The 25,059-nt window shown below is 50.3% G+C and overlaps 1 protein-coding gene across 4 annotated transcripts; it reads left to right on the plus strand.

The window, feature by feature from the left end:
* The first annotated feature begins 694 nt into the window (after positions 1-694).
* ST6GALNAC4 (ST6 N-acetylgalactosaminide alpha-2,6-sialyltransferase 4) lies at positions 695-24,673 on the plus strand. Of its 4 annotated transcripts, none has more exons than XR_013225832.1 (7): positions 695-1,048; positions 9,600-9,674; positions 13,604-13,789; positions 16,049-16,461; positions 18,590-18,697; positions 23,304-24,394; positions 24,512-24,673. XR_013225832.1 is itself a non-coding variant. In XM_077305630.1 (6 exons), the coding sequence occupies exons 2-6, from the start codon at positions 9,663-9,665 to the stop codon at positions 23,491-23,493; spliced, it is 909 nt and encodes a 302-aa protein (XP_077161745.1). In that variant the 5' UTR covers positions 9,408-9,501; positions 9,600-9,662; the 3' UTR covers positions 23,494-23,853. The 4 variants fall into 4 exon arrangements, 2 of the variants coding, with proteins under 2 accessions (XP_077161745.1, XP_077161746.1); XR_013225833.1 differs by having other exon boundaries at positions 23,304-24,375; XM_077305630.1 differs by lacking the exons at positions 695-1,048; positions 24,512-24,673 and adding an exon at positions 9,408-9,501 and having other exon boundaries at positions 23,304-23,853.
* Positions 24,674-25,059: the final 386 nt, after the last annotated feature.

Below are 25,059 nucleotides of genomic sequence, written 5' to 3' on the forward strand. Positions count from 1 at the left end.
CCTTCCTGTACTAAGTCTTCATAACGTCCCCCTCTTTCCTGTATTAAACCTCCCCCCGCCTGAGCAATTCAGTTCTGCCCAGTTCCAGAAGCCCGGGGGCTATCCCACGCTCCTCGGGAAGGCCAAGCTAATAAACGGGGGGCCACCACCGAGAGAACTGCGCTGTCGGTCCCAGTCCCTGGACCAGTGGTGCTGGACTTCCCCTGGCCCGATACCCGCGGGCAGCCGCCCAAGCCGGCCGGCTGTCCGGCAGGCCCCCGCTGGCGGCTCTGCACGGTCCTCGGCTCCCCGCAGGCCACCGGGGAGAGCGGAGGCGCCCGGGGCATTCCGGTCCCGTACTGGGATCCCTGCTCTGGTTGAGGCGGTGCGGGAACCAGTCCCGGCGTGGAGGAGCTGCCCGGCTTTCCCAGCGAACGGCAGCCTGCCCAGCGGTGCCTTTCCCGGCCGGCCGCCATGCAGGCCGGCCGAAGCCCTGCGCTGCTCCCGCGGGAGCGGCGAGGGCCGACCCGGAGGCGGCGGGCGGCCAAGGCGGGCCGGCCCGTGCGCAATTGCGCTGCGCTTTAGAGAGGAGCCCCCGCGGCCGCTCTCCTGCTGGCCGCCGGGCCCAGGGCGGGCTGCTCGGGGCTGCGCAAGGCCTCTGCCCGCCTCGCCTGGGAGCCGACGGGCCGGCCGGGGAGAAGCGCCGCCCTCGCCTGAGCCCCCCGCCCCCGAATCCGGCTTCCCTCCGACGCGTGCCCATGGCCCGCGCTGCTGCGGGAAGCCTGCGGCGGCAGGCACCGAGGGGCAGGAGGAAGAAGAGGCAGCCCGGCGGAGGCGGCTCCCGGGCGTAGCGGCCGCCTTGGCCCGAAGGACCCGCTCCCGAGCTGGGGGGCTGCATGGCGGCGGCGCTTCCTGCGCGCCGGGGCTCTCCAGCCGCGCTCGGAGCCTGCCTACCTGCCCGCCGAGCCGGGAGCCCCGATCCGGCGCCCGGTTGCTGCCCGGAGCTGCACCCTCCCCCCGGGGGACCGAAGGGGCTTTCGCCCACGGAGCGCCCTGCAGCTCTTCCCAGGTAAGCGCGACGATCAGGCCAGGAGCGGCTGAGTCAGCCAGGAATGAGCGCCGCCGAGCATGTGCAGAGTGCATTTGGACCATGTTGCCGGAGCTTGGTGAGGGTGGGAAACGGTGGCCCATTGGGAGCCACGCGAGCATCTGCCCTTTTTTACTTTCGTTTTTTCTGCAGCTGCCGAGATGGGCTGTTGAGCCCCGTGAGTTCTCTGTAGACTCCGGCCGGACCGAGTAGGGTGGCCCTGCGCCCGCGCTGCCTCCTGTTGGTTTTCTGCCTGTCTGGCCTTCTCGGGGGGGGGGGGGATGGACAGGCTGGATGGGGGGTCCCAGAAGTGCTCCCCTCTCAGCGGGGACCAAATGGTCCTCTGCATCATCTCCGTGGGTGGATCGGGGCCGCTCCAAAACCACCCCTGGGCCAAGAACGCAGCATTGTTAGCAGGGCGCTGAGCAGCAAAAGGGGCACTGCTGCTGGTGACCCAAAACCCCAAAGGCCACGGTCTTAACTCTGCTATGAGGGTGGGGGTGAAGGAGTTGGTTGCCTTAGCTTGGGAGCCAGCCTTGCTCAATGTAATGAAGCTCTTCTAGAACGCAATTAATTTACCCGCTGTTAGAAGAGTTGTTTTGTTGTAAAGGTAAAGGTAAAGGTATCCCCTGTGCAAGCACCGAGTCATGTCTGACCCTTGGGGTGACGCCCTGCAGCGTTTTCATGGCAGACTCAATACGGGGTGGTTTGCCAGTGCCTTCCCCAGTCATTACCGTTTACCCCCCAGCAAGCTGGGTACTCATTTTACCGACCTCGGAAGGATGGAAGGCTGAGTCAACCTTGAGCCGGCTGCTGGGATTGAACTCCCAACCTCATGGGTAAAGCTTTCAGGCGGCTGCCTTACCACTCTGCGCCACAAGAGGCTCTTGTTTTGTTGTACCCTGCTTTTATTACCTGAAGGAGTGGCTTATGGTCGCCTACCCTTCCTCTCCCCATAATAGGCACCCTGTGAGACAGGTGGGGCTGAGAGAGCTGGGCCTGGCTCAAGGTCACCCAGCAGACCTCAGGTGTCTCAAAAGGGATTCCAATCGCCTTCCCTGCCTCTGCCCAGAACAGACACCCTGTGAGCGAGATGGAGCTGAGAAAACTCTGAGAGAACAAGATAACTGTGACTAGCCCAAGGTCACCTAGCTGGCTGCATTTGGAGGAGGGCGGACACAAACTGGGCTGTCCAGATCAGAGGCTACTGCTCTTAAGTACTCCACCAAGCTGGCAGACGCTGTGTAAATGCACGCAAGGGGCATTTGAAAGGCTGAACAGTTGGTTCATTTCTGCTCTGATTCCTTGATGGAATCGCTAGTTTGGGTATTACTTGATAGTAGATATTGTCATGGAGCATGCCTGGGTTAATTGGAACATGTGGATGTTAGAAAACTGCTTTCTGAGCAAAGAACTCTTTGTTTACTGTCTGGGCTTGACCAAGTTTGTTCCTGGAAATCCAAAGGAAGTTCAGGTAGTTAACACATTTTATTGAGAGCCAGTTTGGTGTAGTGGTTAGGAGTGCGGACTTCTAATCTGGCGAGCCGGGTTCGATTCTGCACTCCCTCACATGCAGCCAGCTGGGTGACTTTGGGCTCACCACAGCACTGATAAAACTGTTCTGACCGAGCACTAATATCAGGGCTCTCTCAGCCTCACCCACCTCACAGAGTGTCTATTGTGGGGAGTGGAAAGGGAAGGCGAGTGTAAGTTGCTTTGAGCCTCCTTCGGGTAGGGAAAAGCGACATGTAAGAACCGACTCTTCTTCTTCTGACTGTAAGCAGCAGAACACATTTTGTGTCCGGTGGCATCCTTAAGGCCAACCAAGTTTTATTCGGCATGAGCTTTCATGTGCACGTGCACATTTTCTGATACAGTGTCATGGCATGGAAGTAAGGAATTCAGACTTATAGGCAAAGCTGGTAGTTGGAATGAAACTTGGTTGGTCTTAAAGGTGCCCCTGGGCCCATAATAAGAACAGCTTTCAAAAAGTTCCTGACCTGGATAGCTCAGTCCTGACCAATCTTAGGAGATCTTGGAAACTAAGTAGGGACAACCTTGTTTGGTGTTTGGATTGGACGCTACCCAAAAAGTTGAGGTTCAGGCCACAGACCTAGGCAACGGCAAACCACTCCTAAATGTCTCTCTTGCATTGAAAACCCTGGCAGCAGGAGCCAAACTATGGCTCTCTTGGGGCCCATTGGCTCATGGGTTTTGTAGTCCATTGACCTCTGGAGAGCCACAGTTTGGCCACTCCTGCAGGGTCATTGTAAAGTCACCTGTGACTAGACAGGAAAAAAATAAAAGATTGTACATCGGACAGTGGTGTCTTTCCTTCTAGATTGTTGGAGGAGAAGGGAGACTGCAATGTCACATTTCAGGGGGACTAAGATAGAGTTTAGAGAGATAGATAGGCCAGGACTCCTAACATCCGCCTGTCTCTCCTGTCTGTAGTTCATTGATCTGCAAGCCTTGTGCATTCTGCTCACTTTAGGGAACGTTAGCTAAATTTTCCGACACAGACGAGTGGTATGTGTGCCTGAGTTGCATGTGATTGTGCTGCTAGTAAAGGTAAAGTTATCCCCTGTGCAAGCACCGAGTCATGTCTGACCCCAGGGGTGATGCCCTCTAGCGTTTTCATGGCAGACTCAATACGGGGTGGTTTGCCAGTGCCTTCCCCAGTCATTACCGTTTACCCCCCAGAAAGCTGGGTACTCATTTTACCGACCTCGGAAGGATGGAAGGCTGAGTCAACCTTGAGCCGGCTGCTGGGATTGAACTCCCAGCCTCATGGTCCAAGCTTCAGACAGCATGTCTACTACGGCTGCACAAATCCTTAGGAAGATGCCATGGAGGGCACATCAGTACCCACCCTGAGCTTTTTAGAAAAAGAGTTGGTTCTTACATGCTGCTTTTCTCTACCCAAAGGAGGCTCAAAGTGGCTTACATTCGCCTTCCCTTTCCTCTCCCCACAACAGACACCCTGTGAGGTGGGTGAGGTTGAGAGAGTCCTGATATCACAGCTCAGTAAGAACTCCTTTATCAGTGCCATGGCAGACCCAAGGTCACCTAGCTGGCTGCATGTGGGGGAGTGCAGTGTGGGCTACAAAAATAAAGATTTGTTTATTTTATTATAAATTTAAATAAATGTACAACCTGTGCTCTCCCTGTTGCATTGGTTCCAGATTGGAAACTCAATTAGATTCAAGGTTTTGGTCAAGACTAGGCTTGTGCACTTTGGCTGCCGAAGCACACAAGCCTGGTCATGATCTTTAAAGCCCTAAATGATCCGGTACCATTGTCCCTGTGAGACCGCCTCTCAAGCCTGCAAAATTTGCTTAGGGCCCCAGCCCCAAGGAGGACAGACTGGCCCCAAACAGAGCCTGGACCTTCTTGACCTCGGCCTGGGCCTCTTCCAGAGGAAGGGAGAGCCCTGCGGGACCTTGAACAGTTCTGCAAGCCTGTACAACAGAGCTGTTCTGCCAGGCCTATGATTGAGGCCTAAAAATATCGCAGAATTGAGCTGGCCTCCCTGTAAAAGCCCCAATTATACATCATCTGGGACCCGGCAGGCTCCTCTCCCCCTCAATCGTTCCTCACCATTGCACCTATCAGAACAGGCAATTAAACCGGCTTTGCCGTTTTAGACTTTTAGCTATTTAATGTCTATTGTACTTGTGTTTCTTATTTGTATGCTTCAATATGATGTAGCCTGTCCTGATTCTGAAGTGAAAGCACAGGAAACAAAAACTAGTATTAGTAATACTGCTACTAAGAATTTTGCCTTAGTGAGAAGCTGGGGAGGGGGGGCACACGCACTGTGGTCTTTGCTATCAGCTGATCGAGGGGGGGGGACACGCTGTGGTCTTTGCTATCAGCTGATCGAGGATAATGTCTAGTTGGCTAACTGTTTAGGCAAGAGAGATCCTAGTGCAGGGGTAGTCAAACTGCGGCCCTCCAGATGTCCATGGACCACAATTCCCAGAAGCCCCAGAATTCCCAGAATTGTAGTCCACGGACACCTGGAGGGCCGCAGTTTGACTACCCCTGTTCAAGACCAACCAAGGTATTTGAGGTATAAGCTTTCGTGTGCATGTACACTTGGTCAGATACAATGAATGCACACGAAAGCTTATACCTCAAATAAACCTTGTTGGTCTTGATGGTGTCACTGGACTCAAAGTTTATTTGGGCAAGAGTATCTTTGACTTTGTGGAATATCTGGCCATGCTGAAATTAGAAAGTGGGTGGGTCAATTAAAGGCTGGATTTGCCAGATCAGTTGAATGGCATCTCAGCAAGTTGTGCCCAATCTCCTCAAATTTGGGGAGCAACCTTAAGCAGACCTGCTCAAAAAGAAGTCCAGTTTTATTCAATGGGACTTACTCCTAGGAAAATCTTCCTAAGACTGAATGCTCCAGCCCTGGGTTTTTGGAGTGGAGCTAGAAATCACTTAAAAAAAAAAAGTTCTTACAGGGATTATTGTCTTCTTTTTAATGGCTTTTCAACATAGGCTTTCTTGGCATCTGCCTGTCAATAGAAAGGGCAAGAACAACATGGCGGGAAGTGCAGTCAAGTTGCAGCCAAGTTATGGTGTTTCTGTAGGGCAGGGGTGGCCAAACTGTGGTTCTCCAGATGGCCATGGACTGCAGTTCCCATGAGCCTCTGACACGCTGGTCGCTTGCTGTTGCCTGCCTCTAAGTAGCAACCCTAGACTTTCCTGGTGCTCTCCCATCCGAGGACTAACCCAGCGTAGCTTCTGAGTTCTGCCGAGATCAGGACCAGCCCAAGCCATCCAGGTAAGGGGAGAAGAACAATAGCAAGGTTGGATTAAAGAAAGGCGGGCAAAGAAAGGTGTGGACCAGGGGTAGTCAAACTGCGGCCCTCCAGATGTCCATGGACTACAATTCCCAGGAGCCCCTGCCAGCAGACACTGGCAGGGGCTCCTGGGAATTGTAGTCCATGGACATCTGGAGGGCCGCAGTTTGACTACCCGTGGTGTGGACTTTTGGTTGGAGATGGGTGCCTGTGGTTTTGTAACGGCACAGTTAATTCCCTCCCCGAAGAGAACTCCCTAATAGAATCTGAAACCCGTGACTGCTCAGCTCAGGCCCTGTGGCCAGGCAAACCTAGGCAGGATTAAAGCAAACAGTTCCCATGACAACTGGAAGTGCGGAACCGAAAGGAAAGCTTTCTGATCTCCCCAGTGCCAGAAGCAGCGGTTCCAGGTGGGAAAGCAAATGCAAGGGGATGGGGATGAGGTCCCTGAAATTGAAGCCAGTGGAGTTTTAGCACAGGGGACCAGTTCCTGATGGTGATCCTGCACCCGATGTCCGAAGCGCTGTAGTTGTTTGGGCCACCTCGTTCTTCTGCATGTGAACTGGTTTGAAATCGTGGTGGACCTCAGCAGGGGCGGCATCTGTTTCCAGGGCCCAGCTGAAGTTGACTGGGTGCAACCTATGACCGCCATTTCCTAAGAAACCTGAAATGAGGAAGAAGCCCTGTTTCCTGCTGTGCTCAAAACTGAAAGTGTTGCACCCACATGCCATTTCCCTGAAATCCCTGCCCCTTCCAATAATGAAATTTCCTCATACCTCAGTCTAAAGCAACCCAATGCTCCCACCCATCTAGGGTGGGTAGGCCAGGAAGAATTTAAAAGTTTGCCAGCTCATGGACACCCGGAGGAATTGTATGCAGGAACGGTTTCCCCCTGCGATCAAGCACGCAGTTTCCGGAATGTTCCTGATCATGGGGAGGGAATGCACGTGCACAGAGTTCCCCAAACTTGTTTCCACAGTACCGTATGGTACCGCAAAAGCCCCTAAATGGTACTGGGGTGTGGGAGTTTTCCTTATTTATTTGTTTATTTATTTATTTAGATTTTTATACCGCCCTTCCATACGGCTCTGGGAGGTTTACATAAAACATTGTAGAACATTTACATAGAACATACAACAGTCTAATGCAGGGGTAGTCAAACTGCGGCCCTCCAGATGTCCATGGACTACAATTCCCAGGAGCCCCTGCCAGCAAATGCTGGCAGGGGCTCCTGGGAATTGTAGTCCATGGACATCTGGAGGGCCACAGTTTGACTACCCCTGGTCTAATGGATAACAATCATGATATAACATACCAACTAGAACAGCATTTCAACAAAACAATCACATGGACAATCCCTAGGTAGGTTTGACGTCTCAGTCTGAGGGGCAGGGGACCTGTAGATATTTTGGGTCAGTCGGCCTCAAGCAAACGCCTGGTGGAGGAGCTCCCTTTTGCAGGCCCTTCGGAACTGTGGAAGTTCCGGCAGGGCCCTGATCTCTTTAGGGAGCTCGTTCCACCAGGCGGGGGCCAGGACCAAAAAGGCCCTGGCTCTTGTTGAGGTCCAACATGCTTTTTTAGGGCCAGGGATCCACAGCCAATTGGAGGTGGCGGAGAGTAAAGTTCTTTTGGGAGTGTAGGCAGGGAGGCCAGCTGGGAGAAGTCCTCCCACCCTGTGCCTGCTGCTTCTGGTGCTGAGGGAAGGGGAAAGAAAAAGGTTTTTTTTTTAAATTTCTAAAAAGCCTTCTACCTGTATTTGGCCAGGTTGAGCCGCCCCCTTCCAAAGTGGCCAAAGATGGGCCTGGAGAGGCTGGGAAGGGGGGGGGCAGCCATTTAAACCTTTGCTGGCCAAGGCTCCTCTGTTTTTCAGAGGACATGACAGGGAGACATGGCCAGGTGACATCACTTCCTGGGTATCTTGAAGCCTGCAAAATATTTCAGTGGCACCTCCCAGATCAAAAGGTTGAAAAAAGCTCGGTTCAAGTGCTGGATGTCGGAGACCCAGGATCAAATCTTCCTCCGCCATGGGAACTTTCTGGGTGACCTTGAACCAACCAGTCACAGCCCTCAGCCGAACCTGCTTTACAGTTAGATCAAGATGGATAGCCCTGTTAGTCTGTCCGTAGCAGCAGAAATGAGCAAACGCCCAGCAGTGCCTTAAAGACTAACACAATTTGTGGCAGGGGAGGAGTTTTCGGCAGTCACAGCTCATCCTCTGCCACCTAAATATTTTGCTTGTCTTTAGGGTACCACTGGACTCTTGCTCTTTTCCACTGCTACCTTACACTGCTGTCGTGAGGATGAAATGCAGGAGGGGAGAGCATTGTAAACCACTTTGGGCCACCATTGAGTGGGAAAGCAGGGTACAAGTAAAGTAAAAAAACACTTATTTTGTGTAGGTTATTTTTATTTTTATGTTATCTGTTCAGTGTCCTGCTCAAAGTGCCTTGCAATTAAAGGCAAGCTGTTAGGCAGCATGAAAACTATCCATAAAGCAGAGACAGCTCAGTAAAAATGCTGGTAGATACCCTAACTAAAATCCTCAGGATATATGAACCTAAGAGAAGCCTTGTTGGATCAGGCCCATCCAGTCCAACACACTGTGGCACCCAGTGGCCAAAACCCAGAAGTCACGAGGAGGTCCACTTGGAGGACCATAACAATGTAAGGGAAGCCATGTTGGAATCAGGCCAGTGGCCCATCCGTTCCAACAATCTGTGTTGCCCGGTGGCCAAAACCCAAACGTCATCAGGAGGTCCACCAGCAGGGGTAGAACTCCAGAAGCCTTCCCACCTGTTGGCTCTCAGTCACCAATAAAGCAAGAAGATGTGTTTTAGCCAGGGACCTAATAGATTGTAAAGTAGGTACTAGGTGAGCCTCAAGGGATAGGGCATTCCACAGGCAAGGTGCCACCACCGAAAATGCCATATCTCTAGTTGCCACCTGCCCACCTCTGATGGCATCAAGGCTTGAAAGGTCAAAGGTTCAGAAGAAGAAGAAGAAGAGTTGGTTCTTATATGCCGCTTTTCCCTACCCGAAGGAGGCTCAAAGCGGCTTACAGTCGCCTTCCCATTCCTCTCCCCACGACAGACACCCTGTGAGGTGGGTGAGGCTGAGAGAGCGCTGATATCACTGCTCAGTCAGAACAGCTTTCTCAGTGTTGTGGCGAGCCCAAGGTCACCCAGCTGGCTGCATGTGGGGGGAGCGCAGAATCGAACCTGGCATGCCAGATTAGAAGTCCGCACTCCTAACCACTACACCAAACTGGCTCTCAGATCTCAGAGGCAGATCTCAACTGGCAGGCTGCAAAGTACGGGTTGAGATGACCCTCCAGGTGCCCAGGGCCCCAGGCCTTCAAGAGAAGAACCAGCCGTTTGAATTATGCCCGGAAACAAATGAACAGCCATTGGGAAATGGATGAGTAACTGTTTCCTTCATGCACGGGCACAGTGTTGATGAGTTGGCACTGGGCGGGGAAGAGGGGGGACACACATGCCTGCATACTCCTGCCTGTATTTCCTGTCCGCTTGCCAACCGAATGCTCTCAGGGCTGGAACTGCCTCCTGATAGCTGTAAACCAAAGTCCTGCAGAAGGGAGTGCTACGGCAAGTGGAGCAGGTATTGGCCTTGCTTCTCTGACGCACCTTGCGATCTGCTCTCTGGAACCATCACTTTGTTTGTCTTGGGGTGTTACTATTCTTTCTTTTTTTGTGCAGGGTACTGAGAACTCCCCCCTGAGAACTCCCCAGCAGATATATGGCTGACAAGACTTTAAAAGGATGTGGATATTTGTAAGTATTTGGAGAAAGTGCCTTTAAGAGATGAGCAAAACCCCAGCCTCTGAAAACAGCGCTTCTCTTTGACTTCCTCTCTGCTTTTCTGCCCTTGCACAACTCATTGGGGTGGGGGAGTGCGTGCTACCCAGGGAGACTGATCCAGAAAGTACTCGATCGCAAAGTACTCGATTGCAAAAGAGTGGCCTCCTTAAAGTAGCACTAAAATGAGACTTCTCCCACGGGCCATGTGAAAACTGTAGATCTCTACTTATTCACTTTATCCAGTGTGCTTTAAGACTTTTAAGAAATACATGTACTTGAAACTGTAGATCTCTACTCATTCACTTTATCCAGTGTGCTTTAAGACTTTTAAGAAATACATGTACTTGAAACTGTAGATCTCTACTCATTCACTTTATCCAGTGTGCTTTAAGACTTTTAAGAAATACATGTACTTGAAACTGTAGATCTCTACTCATTCACTTTATCCAGTGTGCTTTAAGACTTTTAAGAGATACATGTACTTTCCTTGTTCTGTATTCTCCTTTGGTCAGTTCTGGCCTGTTTTGTAATACTTGCTTTATCAAGCTGTCTGTTGGTTTTATGCTCAAGAGTCCCAGGGGTAGTCAAACTGCAACCCTCCAAATGTTCATGGACTACAATTCCCATGAGCCCCTGCCAGCATTCGCTGGCAGGGGCTCATGGGAATTGTAGTCCATGGACATCTGGAGGGCCGCAGTTTGACTACCCCTGCTCAAGACTGTTGCCCATATGAGTTTATGCAGCATGAGGTTTGATTCTAGAATACACAGCTGTGGAATGCGATACTAGATCACCTACTTAAAAATCAGACATAATGGCTGCTTTTGAGATCACAACAGACCTCTTGTATGTGCTGTGAGTTTCTCCACTGCAGCTTGTTTCTGCACTCTTCTTTTGTCTCCCCTTCTACCTTGGTGCGCAATGGGAAGTGCCTGAGTTTGCGGGTTTGAAGACTTGGCAGACAGGCTGGAACCCGTTGACAATAATAGCAGCTGCTTCTTATCCTTTGTTTTTCACTACCTGAAAGAGTCCCAAAGCGGCTTATAAACTCATTCCCTTTCCTCTCCCCACAACAGGGAGGGAGGTGGGGCTGAGAGAGCTCTGAGAGAACCACTTAGCAAGTACAGCTCTAAGATAACTGTGACTAGCCTAAAGTCCCCCAGCTGGCTGCATGTGGAGGAAGAGTGGAGATACAAACCCGGTTCTCCAGATTAGAGGCTGCCGCTCTTTAATGGCTACACCAGGGGTAGTCAAACTGCAGCCCTCCAGATGTCCGTGGACTACAATTCCTATGAGCCCCTGCTGGTGAACGCAGTTTGAGTACCCCTGGCTACACCATGATGGCACTCATACGCTGTATTTGTGGCCCTCGGCTCCCTGGAGGAAAAGGGGAACCTAAATATTCAGGAACAAGAGGATATAAATATTCTGAACAGACTGGCCCTGGCCACATTCATGTGTCATAACAGAGGAGAAGATTTATATCCTCCTTATCTCTCCAAGGAAGTAGGCATGGTTTACGTGCTCTTCCCCTCCCATATTTTATCCTTGCCAGTTAGACACAGGGCCAATGGGAGGGAGGTGATTTGAGCTAAAATCTGGTCTGATACTGACCACAACACCACATGGGAAGAGAAGGGAGCTGGCTTTTTATATGCTGCTTTGGATTACCCAAAGGAGTCCCAAAGCAGCTTCTAAACACCTTACCCTTCCTCTCCCCACCCTGTGAGGTAGGTGGAGCTGAGAGAGCTCTGAGAAAACTGCTGTGAACAGCTATACGAGAACTGTCACTGGCCCAAGGTCACCCAGCCACCTGCATGTGGAGGAGTAGGGAATCATACTCCAGATTAGAGATCACCATTCTTAGCCACTATACTACAGTGGACAGAGAGCATCAAGTGCTGTACTGCTCTGACTTGTAGCTTTCAAGGCCAGAAGACAGGCTGTTCGCCCCAACTGAGCAGCTCAAAGAGCTGTAGCTATGATGGCTGAGCTACTCGCCTTCCCCAAGTTAAACTGGAATTCCTTTCCTTTAAGCAGCTTTGCTAATTTGTCACGGTAGCTGCTTCTAGAGAGCGCTAAGACAATTACTGCCTCTCCTGCAAGCCTCTTAGAAGGTTCTATCTGCTTAAAATAAGAACATAGGTGCGATCTAGTCCCAGTTCTCTTAGAGCTGTTCTTGCAGAGCAGTTCTCTTGGAGCTCTCTACCCCACCTACCTCACAGGGTGTCTGTCGAGGGAAGAGGAAGGGGATGGTGTTTATAAGACGCTTTGGGACAACTTTGGATAGTGAAAACCAGCTTTTCTCTTTTAAAACACCCCCCCCCCCCATCCAAGAAAAAAAGAGAACCTGCTTGGTAAATCAGGGAGGCAGACGAACCTGCTCATTGTCCACTATTAGAATAAATGAATGTTTAGTGCTCAAGAAAAAATGAGAGATTAGCTGGCACCCAAATCCTAGGAAGTCTGCCATCAAAATACTAGCCCCACTTTGCCTCCAAGATCTGGCGGAATTGGGCTTCCCGGGTTATCAGGGTGCCCATTAGAGTTAAAATACGTTGCCCAGCTTAAGATCTGGCAATTCTCCAAAAGGATAGGAAAAAGAAATCAACGATCCCCCCCCCCATGAGTGAGGTCATCCTGGCCTTTCCCTTACATCAGGGGTAGTCAAACTGTGGCCCTCCAGATGTCCATGGACTACAATTCCCATGAACCCCTGCCAGCATTTGCTGGCAGGGGCTCATGGGATTTGTAGCCCATGGACATCTGGAGGACCGCAGTTTGACTACCCCTGCCTTATATATTTAAAATGTGACAACATCCTGCGTGCCTCGTAATAGCAGGACAGACTGGATTTCAGTTGTACCTGTAAGGTAATTCACAGAATCACAGAATCATAGAGTTGGAAGGGGGCACACAGGCCATCTAGTCCAACCCCCTGCTCTACGCAGGATCAGCCCAAAGCATCCTAAAGCATCCAAGAAAAGTGTGTATCCAACCTTTGCTTGAAGACTGCCAGTGAGGGGGAGCTCACCACCTCCTTAGGCAGCCTATTCCACTGCTGAACTACTCTGACTGTGAAAATGTTTTCCTGATATCTAGCCTATATCGTTGTACTTGTAGTTTAAACCCATTACTGCGTGTCCTCTTCTCTGCAGCTAACAGAAACAGCATCCTGCCCTCCTCCAAATGACAACCTTTCAAATACTTAAAGAGGGCTATCATGTCCCCCCTCAACCTCCTTTTCTCCAGGCTGAACATTTCCAAGTCCCTCAACCTATCTTCATAGGGCTTGGTCCCTTGGCCCCAGATCATCCTCGTCGCTCTCCTTTGTACCCTTTCAATTTTATCTACGTCCTTCTTGAAGTGAGGCCTCCAGAACTGCACACAGTACTCCAGGTGTGGTCTGACCAGTGCCGTATACTAGCGGTCCCCAACCTTCTTGTAGTCGGGGACCGCCTCTGAGGGTGGGAGAGAGCCGGCGGCCTGGCCACAGCAGCTGCACGTAAACGCGCACGTGCAGTTGCCGCGCATGCGTGTTTTCACCACTAGGTGATGCTAACGCGCATGCGCAGAACAGTCGCACGTGCGCGTTTTCGCCAGCAGAGGGCGCAAACATGCATGCGCGGCGGCTCCACGCGTGCGCGTTTGTGTCGCTGGTGTGCCAGCGGCCGCGCCTGCCTCTTCCCCCCCTCTCGCTGCGGGGGGAGGGGAAGGCAGGTGCAGCCGCTGGCGGCCTGTTACCATGGCCTTAACGGCCCGGTACCGGGCCGCAGACCGGGGGTTGGAGACCTCTGCCGTATACAATGGGACTATGACATCTTGTGATTTTGATGTGAGTAATTCAGTTGCAGTTGTGTCTTGAGCCCCTGCTAACAGGCACTCCTGCCTTTCTCTTTCAGCTTCGACTGTTCCTGACACTGATTGTGCTGTGTACCTGCTCCTTCCTTTACTTCTTGCTCTGCCTTCGCTTCTGCGGGCCACTGTGTTGGCTCAGCTGCCAGCCTTCTGAAGGACAAGAAAGGCATTTGCCGTTGGAGTCTGGAGCCTCCCGGTTTGAGGGTTACATCAGCGTTCCTGATGGCAAGGTGGGCCAGACTGCGTGAAGCCAGCAAGGACCGTTGCTGAGTTAGGGGAGATGACCAGTTGAACTCAACCCCACTGGGGACCACGGCATGGGGTGTGGAGGGGTTCCTCTCCTCCAGGCCATTTTCAAAAGCCAAAAAAGCTTGTCTCGATTACAGATGGCCGACAGGCGGAAATAGTCAAAATATTATTCAGAAGTCCAGCACACTCACGGGTTCAAGTCCAATGAGAAACCTCAAAGCAGAGTCCTAGAGCGCATGCCAGGCTCAGAGGCGAGGGCATCAATCAGGAACGCAGGCTGCAAGGTCAGGAACTACCAGACACCTAGCTTCCACTCAGCCACTCCCGTGTTTGCTGCTTTTATACATCAGGCTAAGTTCCTGCCAGCCACCTCAGCCCTGCTCCTGCCACCACTCCTCCTCGTTGCTAACGTGCTGTGCTGCCAGTCTGGCACTGCACCTTCTATATTGCGGCTCCTTCCTACTCCTCCTGTGCTGTTCATGCTGCTCTGCTACTGGGAGGTGAACTGGCTGGCAGGTTACTTTCTGCTGCCAACTCAGGGCTGCGGAGCCATTGTGCCGACTGGTATGGATCCAGGGCTGAAGTTTCTTCCAAAAATGCAAGAAGTTGGTCCGCCATGGCCCTTTCAACTACCTTGCCCAGGTGCAAGACTGGGCAGTAGCTGGCAGGGTCCCACGGGTCCAGAGATGGTTTCTTCAGAAGAGGGCAAACCACCAACACCTTAAGCTGCTGAGGGAACTCTCCCTTCGAAAGGGAGAGGTTCACAATCTTCCTCAGTGGATCCACTGTCCGTCCGTCGCCCAACTTGAGTAGACACGACAGACAGGGGTCAAGGGAGCAGGTGGTTGCCCTCACTGACCTGAGCCATTTGTCCAGATATTAAGAGCCATGGCAAACACCAGGTCCTGGAGCCGATGAATCTGCATGGATATCGAAGTCCCCCAGAATTAATAATCTGGGAAACTGCAATGTCCAGGCAGCTGTCGCCTCCAGCAGGCCCAGCAGGGCATTGGGGGGGTGCAGAGGGTGAACGGTACACCACCCAGACAGCCACAATTCCCACGTCACGCCGACACATTCCACCCCTGTGATCGATGGGGCTGAGAGAGCCCTGAAGGAATAGTTGTTCCGGACCAGGATCGCCAGCCCACCTACCGTGGAGGACTGAGGACTGATGAAGGGCCAAGAACCCAGGAGACAATAGATCTTTCAAGGCAACAGTCTTGCAATCGTGATCCCAGGTCTCGGTCACGCACACCAGGGCTACCCGGTGCCCTAATCTCGCAGGGTTGAGGACTTATTCTTAATCGGCCTGGCATTGCAAAGCATCAGCACGGGTTCATCATGTATTAATGTAATAATTGCATTGCTGCCAACCTACAAGTAGGATGAAAAATAGGGGGGAAACACCATTTGAGGCTAGTAGAAGCTCAGCCTATTGTTTGAATGTGAATCTTAATCAAAAGGCAATGTTATTTGCAGAGGAAACTCCCTAAATTTAGGAAAATACAAAAATTGGTAACAGTCCAATGAAACAGTTGGTCTATTGCCTTGAAAGAAAACAGAAAAGAAAGGAAAATATTATTTTCAATAGGCTCCGATGCAATAAAAATAATATTGCTGACGAAGACTCTTGTTAAAGCCAAAACTGACCATTACCGGGGATGTTATATTTTTGTGTTACAAGACAGTGATTTGTTGCTTCACTGGACTGTTATCAATTTTTGTACTTCCCTAAATTTACAAAGTTTCTTTTGACAAAGAACAGAGAGTTTTGATCCATATTCACATTAGTGACCATATTAAACAATATGCTGATTTTCTACCAGCCTCAGATGTTTCCCCCCTATTTTCCAACAAACACAGTCTGGCTTTCTTGTTTGCTGAACTTCCTGGTGGGGCCTGGAGATCTCCCAAGAAGCCCAGCTGATGTGCATGGCTAGGGGTGCCAGGCGGTGGTGGGAGATGGCTCTCTATTACAAGTGATCTCCCGGTGACAGAGATCAGTTCAGCTGGAGAAAAGGGCTGCTTTGGAAGGTGGGTTCTAGCCTGTTATAGTCTCCCCCCCAGACCCTGCCCTCCTCAGGCTCCAGCCCCAAATCTTCAGACAGCTCCCAACTTCCCAACTTGGTGTGAATGGCTGATTCGGACGCCGCCACGCACAACCCTAACCTGAAAGCTGCCGAACTCCAGGGTTCCCTGGAATTCCTGTTCTAACCTTCCCGTTCTTCTCCCTTCAGCCATTGGTCCGGACCCCATGCCATCAGTGTGCTGTAGTATCCAGCTCAGGGCAGATGCTGGGTTCGCATTCGGGGAAGGAGATCGACGACAAAGAGTGTGTCCTGCGTATGAACCAGGCCCCTACGCAGGGCTACGAAGACGATGTAGGTGCCCGGAGCACCATCCGGGTAGTCTCCCATACGAGTATTCCCTTGCTGCTGCGGAACCAGTCTTACTTCTTCAGGCAGGCCCGGGACACCATCTACGTCATTTGGGGGCCCACAAAGCTGATGAGCAGGGAGAAGGTCGGCATGGTGTACAGGACGCTCCTCAAGGTGAAGGAGATGTACCCCAGCCTGCAGCTCTACACGCTGACTGAGAGGATGATGGGACACTGCGATGACCTCTTCCGGGACGAGACCGGGAAGGACAGGTGAGAGCTGATTAGCGGGATGCCCCCTGCTGGAGGAAAGTGGTGAAAGTGGTCTTTGACGTTTGGCAGGAATTAGTGGATTTGGTTCTTTTTTTATGAGGTCTCTGCAGAGACTTCTTTTGACATCTTCCACTGTCTTTGCAGCTGGAAATAGGGGATGGTTTTGTTCCAGATGCCTTCTTGTTTGTTTACTGTGTGCTGTTTAGCCTGGCCATCTAAGGCAAGGGGCATTCAGAGGTTTGCCATGGCTGCCTCTGCATCATGCCCCCTAGTGTGCTCCAGAGGAACTACCACCCAAATCCTTGGAGGTCTCCCATCCTGCCTCTGCATCATGCCCCCTAGTGTCCTCCAGAGGAACTACCACCCAAATCCTTGGAGGTCTCCCATCCAAATACTTGTGAGGGTCATCCCTGATTATCTTTCAACTTCTGACGTGATTGGCCTTGTATGGACTGATCAGGTCACGGCCTAGATGATTGTGTCAGTATGCATTTAGGCAGCGACTATGGCAGCATCCATGTGGTTATGACATTTATGATTCTTCTGTTATCACGACATATGTGGGGTCACCTGCAGTGACATTGGTACATCTGTGCAGTAGCTTTCCCTTTGCCTGCCTTTCTTAAAAACAAAAAGTCCTTCACTGGCACAGAAGGGAAGGGGAGAATGGCATTGGGGGTCAGAGCATTAAGATAATGCTCCAAAAGAGCATTAAGATTGAGCAACAAGAATCTGCTAGGGGTCTCCAGCCCCAAAGAAGTGAAACTGGCCTCTACCAGGGGGAGGGCCTTTTTGGCCCTGGCTCCGTCATGATGGGACACTCTCCCTAGTGAGATCAGGGCCCTCCGGGACCTCCAACAGTTCCAGAAGGCCTGCAAGGCAGAGCACTTCCGCCAGGCCTATCTTGGAGGCCAGGAAATAATATCATGAAAATGCTGGTCTCCCTGCTGGAGAACCCACCTCACCCCCACTGGCTAAACATCAACTAACCCTCAGTTGTTTAAATGAGACGGTGGGTAGGTTGAACAGTGGTTTTAATTTTTTAAAACTTACCGTATGTACTCGCGCATAAGCCGACCCGAATATATACAGGAACTGATTTTAAATTGTTTGGTTATAATGCTGTACTGCACTGTGTTTTTATCTGATGTTACCCACCTGAGTCTGTTGAGAACGGGGGGCAACAATTCTGATCGATCAATTGATCGATCGATTGATCAATTGATTGATTGAAAAGGCAGTTATATGGATGGGCCTCGCAAAGATACACACATCCCCCTCCCCGCAGCCTGCAAAAGGTGTTTAATCTCAATGTGCTGGGTTTGGGAAAGTGTGCAGCAAAACAGAAGAAAACACAGAAGGAGACGGAGTTGAGGGCCATCTTGTGTGGATGCCTCCCCCCCTCCCCCTCCCCCAGCTCAGTCCAGTTTAGGCTTCTAGCTGGAGGAGAACCTCCCTGTGGAGACAGCCTCTGACCTAGCTGAGGTGGTCGTCCACTGCCCAGGTAGTGTCCCTTTGGACTGTGGCAGCAGGCTTTCAGTATTGTGTGTCCAGCTGGATACGTGCAGCAGAGCTGAGTGATAAAGCTGATGCTTTACCCAGTGTGGCACTTGAAACCCTGCCAATGGCTGTTTCTTTGCCTGTGGAAGCCCCTGCGGCTGCGGCTTGAAATAGTCTTGAGCACTTCAGCGCACTTCGGCGGCCATTAACGCCCAAAGCGGCATTTGCCGCTTTGGGCGTGATTGGCCACCGAAGTGCTCTGAAGTGCTCAAGCCTAGCTTGTAAAGCCCCTGGCACGGAATGACTGTAGCCGCGGGGTTTGGAACTGCAGTTTGCCCGTCTGTTCAGAATTGTAGGCCATGGTGTAGCTTCTGGACCAAGGTGAGCTCAAGTCATGGCTTGGCGCCATGCCCAAATACAGCAGCTGTATCTGGGGGACTGCTGTCTTTCCCCTGGAGCAGTGTTAAAATTCCCAGCTCAGCGCCAAAGTGGTGGCGTTCTTGCCTGACGTGGTACGATCTCAGCAAAGTAGAGTCTGCGGCTCATATAAATTGGGCGTGGGGGGGGGTCATATTAGTTTCAGAGGCCAATTCCACCCCGCTCTAGTCCCGTGTCTCTCCCATTGCAGGATGAAGTCCGGCTCCTTCCTGAGCACAGGCTGGTTCACCATGGTCTTGGCGATGGAGATGTGCGAGCAGATATTTGTCTTCGGCATGGTCAATGAAAGCTATTGCAGGTATGGCCGTGAGGTGGTCCCATAAGTCACCGGAGCTTCCCTTTGTGTTTTTGAAGCAGGGATGGGCCGTGTGGAGGCATCATACGGGTTTGTAAATGCTTCTTTATTTCTAAAGTTAACAATGTAAACAGAACGGAAAGGGGAAAAGAAAAAAAGGAAAGATTTTAGATGAACATTTGAACAGTTGTTTTTAAAATTATTTTTATTGATTTTCATAGATTATAACAAAGCAAACGGAGAAGAAGAAAGCATTCTAAAACAAATTAAATTAAGATTACCAATCTTACTCTATAACAGTCAGACTAAAGGTTCTGGTAATTACCTTCAAGGCCATTCGCGGTCAGGGCCCAGTGTACCTGAGGGACCGCCTCCCTGCTTATGCCCCCAAAAGAGCCCTGCGCTCCACCGCCACCAACCGGCTAATGGTCCCTGGCCCTAAAGAAGTCCGCCTGGTCTCGACCAGGGCCAGAGCATTCTCTGTTCTGGCCCCCACCTGGTGGAATGAGCTCCCAGAAGAGATCAGGGCCCTGACAGTTCCGCAGGGCCTGCAAAAAGGAGCTCTTCTGCCAGGCATTTGGCTGAGACCAGACGTAATCAACAGCGACCGAAGGGCCCCAGCTGCCCCCCCTGCCCCTCCTCAGAATTCCACCATTATGCTCTGGACCTGTTTGCATTGTTTATATTACAGGGGTAGTCAAACTGCGGCCCTCCAGATGTCCATGGACTACAATTCCCAGGAGCCCCTGCCAGTGTCTGCTGGCAGGGGCTCCTGGGAATTGTAGTCCATGGACATCTGGAGGGCCGCAGTTTGACTACCCCTGGTTTATAATGTTTATACTGTTACATTGTTATATGGTTACAACTATTAGTTGTTATTATTATTGTAAGGTTATTCACATGTTTATAGACTGTTTTATGTACTCTGTTTTCTGAGCCTCCCGGTAGGGCGGCATATTAATTAATTAATTAATTAATTAATTCAGTGTCTGTATGTCGGTGGTTTACCTGTTAATAAAGTTCAGATAATAATCCCAGTGTTATTTAAATTCTTCAATTGGTCTTCTATTAACTAAATTAGTTTTGCTATTTTACACAGTTCTCCCAACTTATCCAACCATGCTAACTTGGTCTGTGGGTTCTGGTTCTGGCTTTTCCAGCCTTGGGCTACCAGCAGTCTTGCAGCTGTGGTGGCATGAGAATACCATTTTTGGTGAAATTTCAACAGTTATAAGATATTATTTATTTATTTATTGTATTTATATACCGCCCTTCCCAAAGGCTCAGGATGGTTTACATGAAACTAGAACGATACAGGTAACTCCATTTGTCATAATAACGTGGTGATAACAATAACATTCACATATTAATAACAATAACCATATTATAGAACAGTGGAATACTGCGAAGAACATTGAATACAACTCATACTGAGGCTCAGTGGGTTGGGCCAATATGTTGTGGTTGTCATAGGAGGGAGGCTTGGCAGCCAATGGGAAGTGATGGTTTAGGTTGACCTCAGCCAAATGCCTGGTGGAGGAGCTCCTTTTTGCAGGCCCTGCAGAACTGTTCAAATTCCGCCCTGATCTCCTCTGGGAGCTCATTCCGCCAGGATGGAGAAAGCTCTGGCCCTGATTGAGGTCAAGCAGGCTTCCTTGGGGCCAGGGACCACCAGGAGGTTAGAGGTGGTGGAGTGCAAAGCTCTTTGAGGAGTGTAGGCAGAGAGATGATCCCTCAGGTATACTGATCCGGAATTTGACTGGAAGCCAGCAAAACTGCTGGAGGATGGGCTGGATGTGGGACCTCAAATCCATAGGGGTGGGAAACACATACATTAGAGGTATTGCTATGAGGACCCTGGCAGCTGCATTCTGGATCAGTTGTAGCTTCCAAATAAAGTTTTAGTTTAGTTTAGTCTTGATTTATATACTGCCACTCATGGCAATTGCTGTCCTGTGGCGATTTACAATATAAAACAGTAAAAAATCATAATAAAGCCCCATAATTCCCTAATAAAAATTACCAAGCAGTAAAGAAAACAATAAATGGTGGCATAAACTGCAAAAAGAATCTTTCACTCCCAGCTCTATGATTGCAGCCTGGGAGTCTAGGCATAATGGAGATCAGGGGTAGTCAAACTGCGGCCCTCCAGATGTCCATGGACTACAATTCCCAGGAGCCCCTGCCAGCGAATGATGGCAGGGGCTCATGGGAATTGTAGTCCATGGACATCTGGAGGGCCGCAGTTTGACTACCCCTGACGTAGACAATATAAGCCCGGGAATTGCTCTCAATGCATAACCAGGGGGGACCCACAGCTGACAACCCTGGTTATCCACCCAGCCTCAACCAAATGCGTGGTGGAAGAGCTCCATCTTGCAGGCCCTGCAGAACCTAGGTAGTTCCATCAGGGCCCTCAGCTCTTCCGGGAGCTCATTCCAACAGGTTGAGGCCCAGGACAGCCAGCAGATTCCTACCCTCAGAGAAAAGAGCCCTATGGGGGGCAGATAGGTAGGATCTAGGCTGCGTATAGCCCTAAAGGTCAAAACCTTGAACTTTTGGGGGGTCAAATGATGTGAAATGTGACAAACAGGATATTTCATTGGTAAGAACACTCTGGGTCCCTTTAATAAAAGTCAAAAGTGTGTTCACATGACCCCTAAGCTCACAACAGTGGTGAATGTGTGGGTGGAAAAATTTCCAGAAAATGTTTTCATTCCTGGTTTTGTTTTGTTTTTTTCATTTTATATTTTTTCCTTTCTGTAAATGACATTTCGTAAAATCAATTTGTTGTTTTCTTCAAATTTTTCTTCTGTCCTGCTGGATAGTTCTAAAATTGCAGTTAATCTTTGCTAGGTGCCCATGCCTTGGAAGCAGATATATACAATCTCTCGCACTCACAGGACAGAAAATATATTTTTATCTTGCTTTACTCAGTACAAACTAAAAATGCCCTAGATCTATTTGGAAATCAAGATAACAAAATGGAAATACATACAGGAGGATTTACGCAGGTAGGGGGAACCATGTGGCTCAATAAATCTTGCAATTCACAGAAGGATTCCTGTGTTCCTACCAGTGGTTAACATTAAACATGAAGAGAGGTTCAGAGTCTTTAATTATCATCAGACTAGACTCCCAGGTAATGTCTAGTTTCATTGTGAGACTTCTTCAGCTTTGTCATAATTGCACACAACCATAAAATTCAAACAGGGCACAAGGTCTCTTGGGACCTCAGTTCTGTCCCCAAGAGACTTTGTGCTCTGTTTTAATTTTTTGGTCATGTGCAGTTGTTATTACAAAGCTGAAGGAATCTCACAGTGAAAACAGACATTACCTGGGAGTCTAGTTTTGTTGGACGATATTAAAGACTCTGAACTCAAGAACTTCTCTTTGTGTTTAATGGTAACCTCTAGTGGGAACATAGGAGTCCTTCTGTTAACTGCAAGATTTATTGGGCCACTAGGGTTTTTTCCTCACATGTCTAGATCTCTTTGGAGCATATCTGGTAGCACTGGGGGAAAGTTTGGTTCAACATATTCTAGGGCAGTGGTCCCCAACCACCAGGCCGCAGCTCCCTCTCCCTGCCCCCCCCCCCGGCAGTCAGAAACTTCCCCGGCCACAAGCAAATCGGCCACCAAAGCGGCCGATTAGCTTGCGGCCCGGCAAGCTTCTTTTTGCAGGAGGGGGGGAAAGGGAAGAGCAGTTGCCCAGTGCATGTATGGGAGTGCCACGCATGCGCATCTGCGCCATGCGCTGCCACAAATGTGCATGCGCGGAAGTGCCGTGCATGTGTGTTTGCATCATGCGCGGCCGCAAACACAGATGCGTGGCAGTTTTGCGCATGTGCATTTGCAGCCGAGCATGGCACAAACACGCATTGAAGAAACTGCTGCACATGTGCGGCCGCCAGATCGCCCTCCCCCACCACCGGTTGCGGACCACTGTTATAGGGAACTATAAAGGTTGCGGACCACTGTTGCGGACCACTGTTTTAGGGAACTAGGGGCAAGGCCCATTGTATCCAAGAATACAACGGGTGCTAGAGCTTGGCGGTAGGAAGAGGAAGGGGAGGAGTTGTTCAGTCTGTAAGGGCATGGGGTTGAATGTGTGTGTTGTATGGGAGGCTGTGGTGGAGTGGTGATAAATAAGGGCATGGGTGTGGAGTGTCAAGAACCTGTGGTTTGGAATGCTCATTGAGTGTGGGAGAGCACCGACTTTTGGGAATTGTGGCAAAGTTCTGTCAGAACTTTGGCCCAATGATTCGTCCAAAGTCCTGAGTGGGTGTGACCTGTCTGAGGCAGGGCCCAAAGTGCGTCCCGATTGGGCCCTGCTTCTGACAGGCCACGCTCACTCTCCGCCTACAAATTATTATATAATAATTAGCAAATTATTATATAACAAATTATAATATATATAATTATATTATATAATTATTATATATATAACAAATTATTATATAACAGTGAGCCCACTGTTACAGATATGTGCTTTTATTTAATCATTTCACCCCAGTTGTGTATGGACAGTTTTCCGATTTTTTTAAAAAGTTTAAATCTGTGTAAAATGGGTTTCTGATCCTGCCCTTTCTTCTTACTGTTTTTGGCAGAGACAAGAACCAGCCTCCTGTGCCTTACCACTACTTTGAGAAGGGCAAGTTGGATGAATGCCGGATGTACCTGGCCCACGAAAGGGCTCCACGTGGGGGCCACCGCTTCATCACCGAGAAGGCCGTCTTTTCTCGCTGGGCCAAGAAAAGGAACATTGTCTTTGCTCACCCCTCGTGGCCAGATGACTAAGGGCATCTTTGGGCCGCTTGAAGCACTGTGGTTTTCAGGTGATACCCTTGAGGCAATTTCCTGGGGATCCACGCCAAAGGAGTTGCCTACATTGAAGTGCCCTCAGGAGTGAGAGCGTGAAGAGGAAGGAGCCTTTGGGGACGAGGTAGACATCTTGAACAGGCCTCTCCCTGGACCACCCTGCTGACTGCTGTACTCATGCTGAATCAGGATGAATATTTTAATTCTGAGACCTGTGCTGGCACATAGTGGGCCTCTGTGTCTGTTCTAATATATGTGTTTCCCCCCTTATGGATTTGACCTCCCTGAATGTCTGACTGTGCCCATTCCCCTGGTAGTTCTGCCCAGGGGGGGGGGGGGGAGAAAAACCTTTTAAGGGTATGACAGAAAGTCTGGTCTGCACAGATCCTTGCAGAATGAGTTGGTAGAGGCTGGAGATGGTAGAATGGACCGTACCACTTCTGGCCACACTTCCTGGCCCCACCTGTGCTGGTGAAGTCGTATAGCCCTCCATTCCCACTTACTACCACCTTCAGACTTGGCCTCCACATGAGCCCTTTTAACGCGTGATTTTCGCGCAGTTTGGGAGCTCCGCTGATTTTTTCTTTTTGAGTTTGCTGGAGTTTCCGTTTGGCCTTCTTGTCGTTTTGCCACGCTTTCTTGAAGCAGATCAAAAGTGGTTTGAGAAAGTGTGGAAACTGAAGAGGGGAAATGCAGAAAGATAACAAATGGTGAACAAATAAGTAAGGATGAGCAGAGAGAAAGAGAGAGAGAGAGAGAAAAGGCTTCATTTCTACCCCTGAAGTGAGGGAAAACCTCCCTTAGCAAGATTCTCTGCCTAGGCTTTCTTTTGGAGGCGAGGGAACATCCATTCGTCAGAATGTTGTCCTCTAATGCAGGGGTAGTCAACCTGTGGTCCTCCAGATGTCCATGGACTACAATTCCCATGAGCCCCTGCCAGCGAATGCTGGCAGGGGCTTATGGGAATTGTAGTCCATGAATACCTGGAGGACCACAGGTTGACTACCCCTGCTCTAATGGTCAGCTTTCCAGCCTTTCCTCATGTCCACAGTGTTATTTTAGAAAGTGATTGGAACCACATGGTGTTCTTGCCCAGCAAGGCTCCTGATTGGCCACTGGAGATCTGCTTGGTCGTGCAAAATAAAATGACATCGTTTCAGCTGTTGTTTTTATCTCCTCTCATCCTTCTTGCCAGTGTGTTTTGAAAGGTAACCCTCTTCTCCCCTGCACTTGCGCTTCCCTTCTGCGTTTGGCTCCACCTGTTCCAGCAGCCATTTTGCGATCAGGTCCACCTCCTGTGGCAGCCATGTTGTTGTTGCACCAGCAGCCTTTCTCCAAATTCCAAGGCTGGTCAAAGACATTCAGAGGCCGAGGGCCCCTGCTCTGTTTCAAAACTTTGTTGGTCATAAAGGTGCCGCTGGAAGAAGAAAAGGGCCACACCAATTTGAATGAAGAGAATGGGGAGGGGGAGGATTGTTGCTTGTAGGGAAAGAATCCTTAATATTTGGGAAACAAACCCAAACACATGTCACATCAAGCTTCTTC

This window comes from Paroedura picta, chromosome 12 (assembly GCF_049243985.1).
Source record: "Paroedura picta isolate Pp20150507F chromosome 12, Ppicta_v3.0, whole genome shotgun sequence".
NCBI classification, from domain to species: Eukaryota; Metazoa; Chordata; class Lepidosauria; order Squamata; family Gekkonidae; genus Paroedura; species Paroedura picta.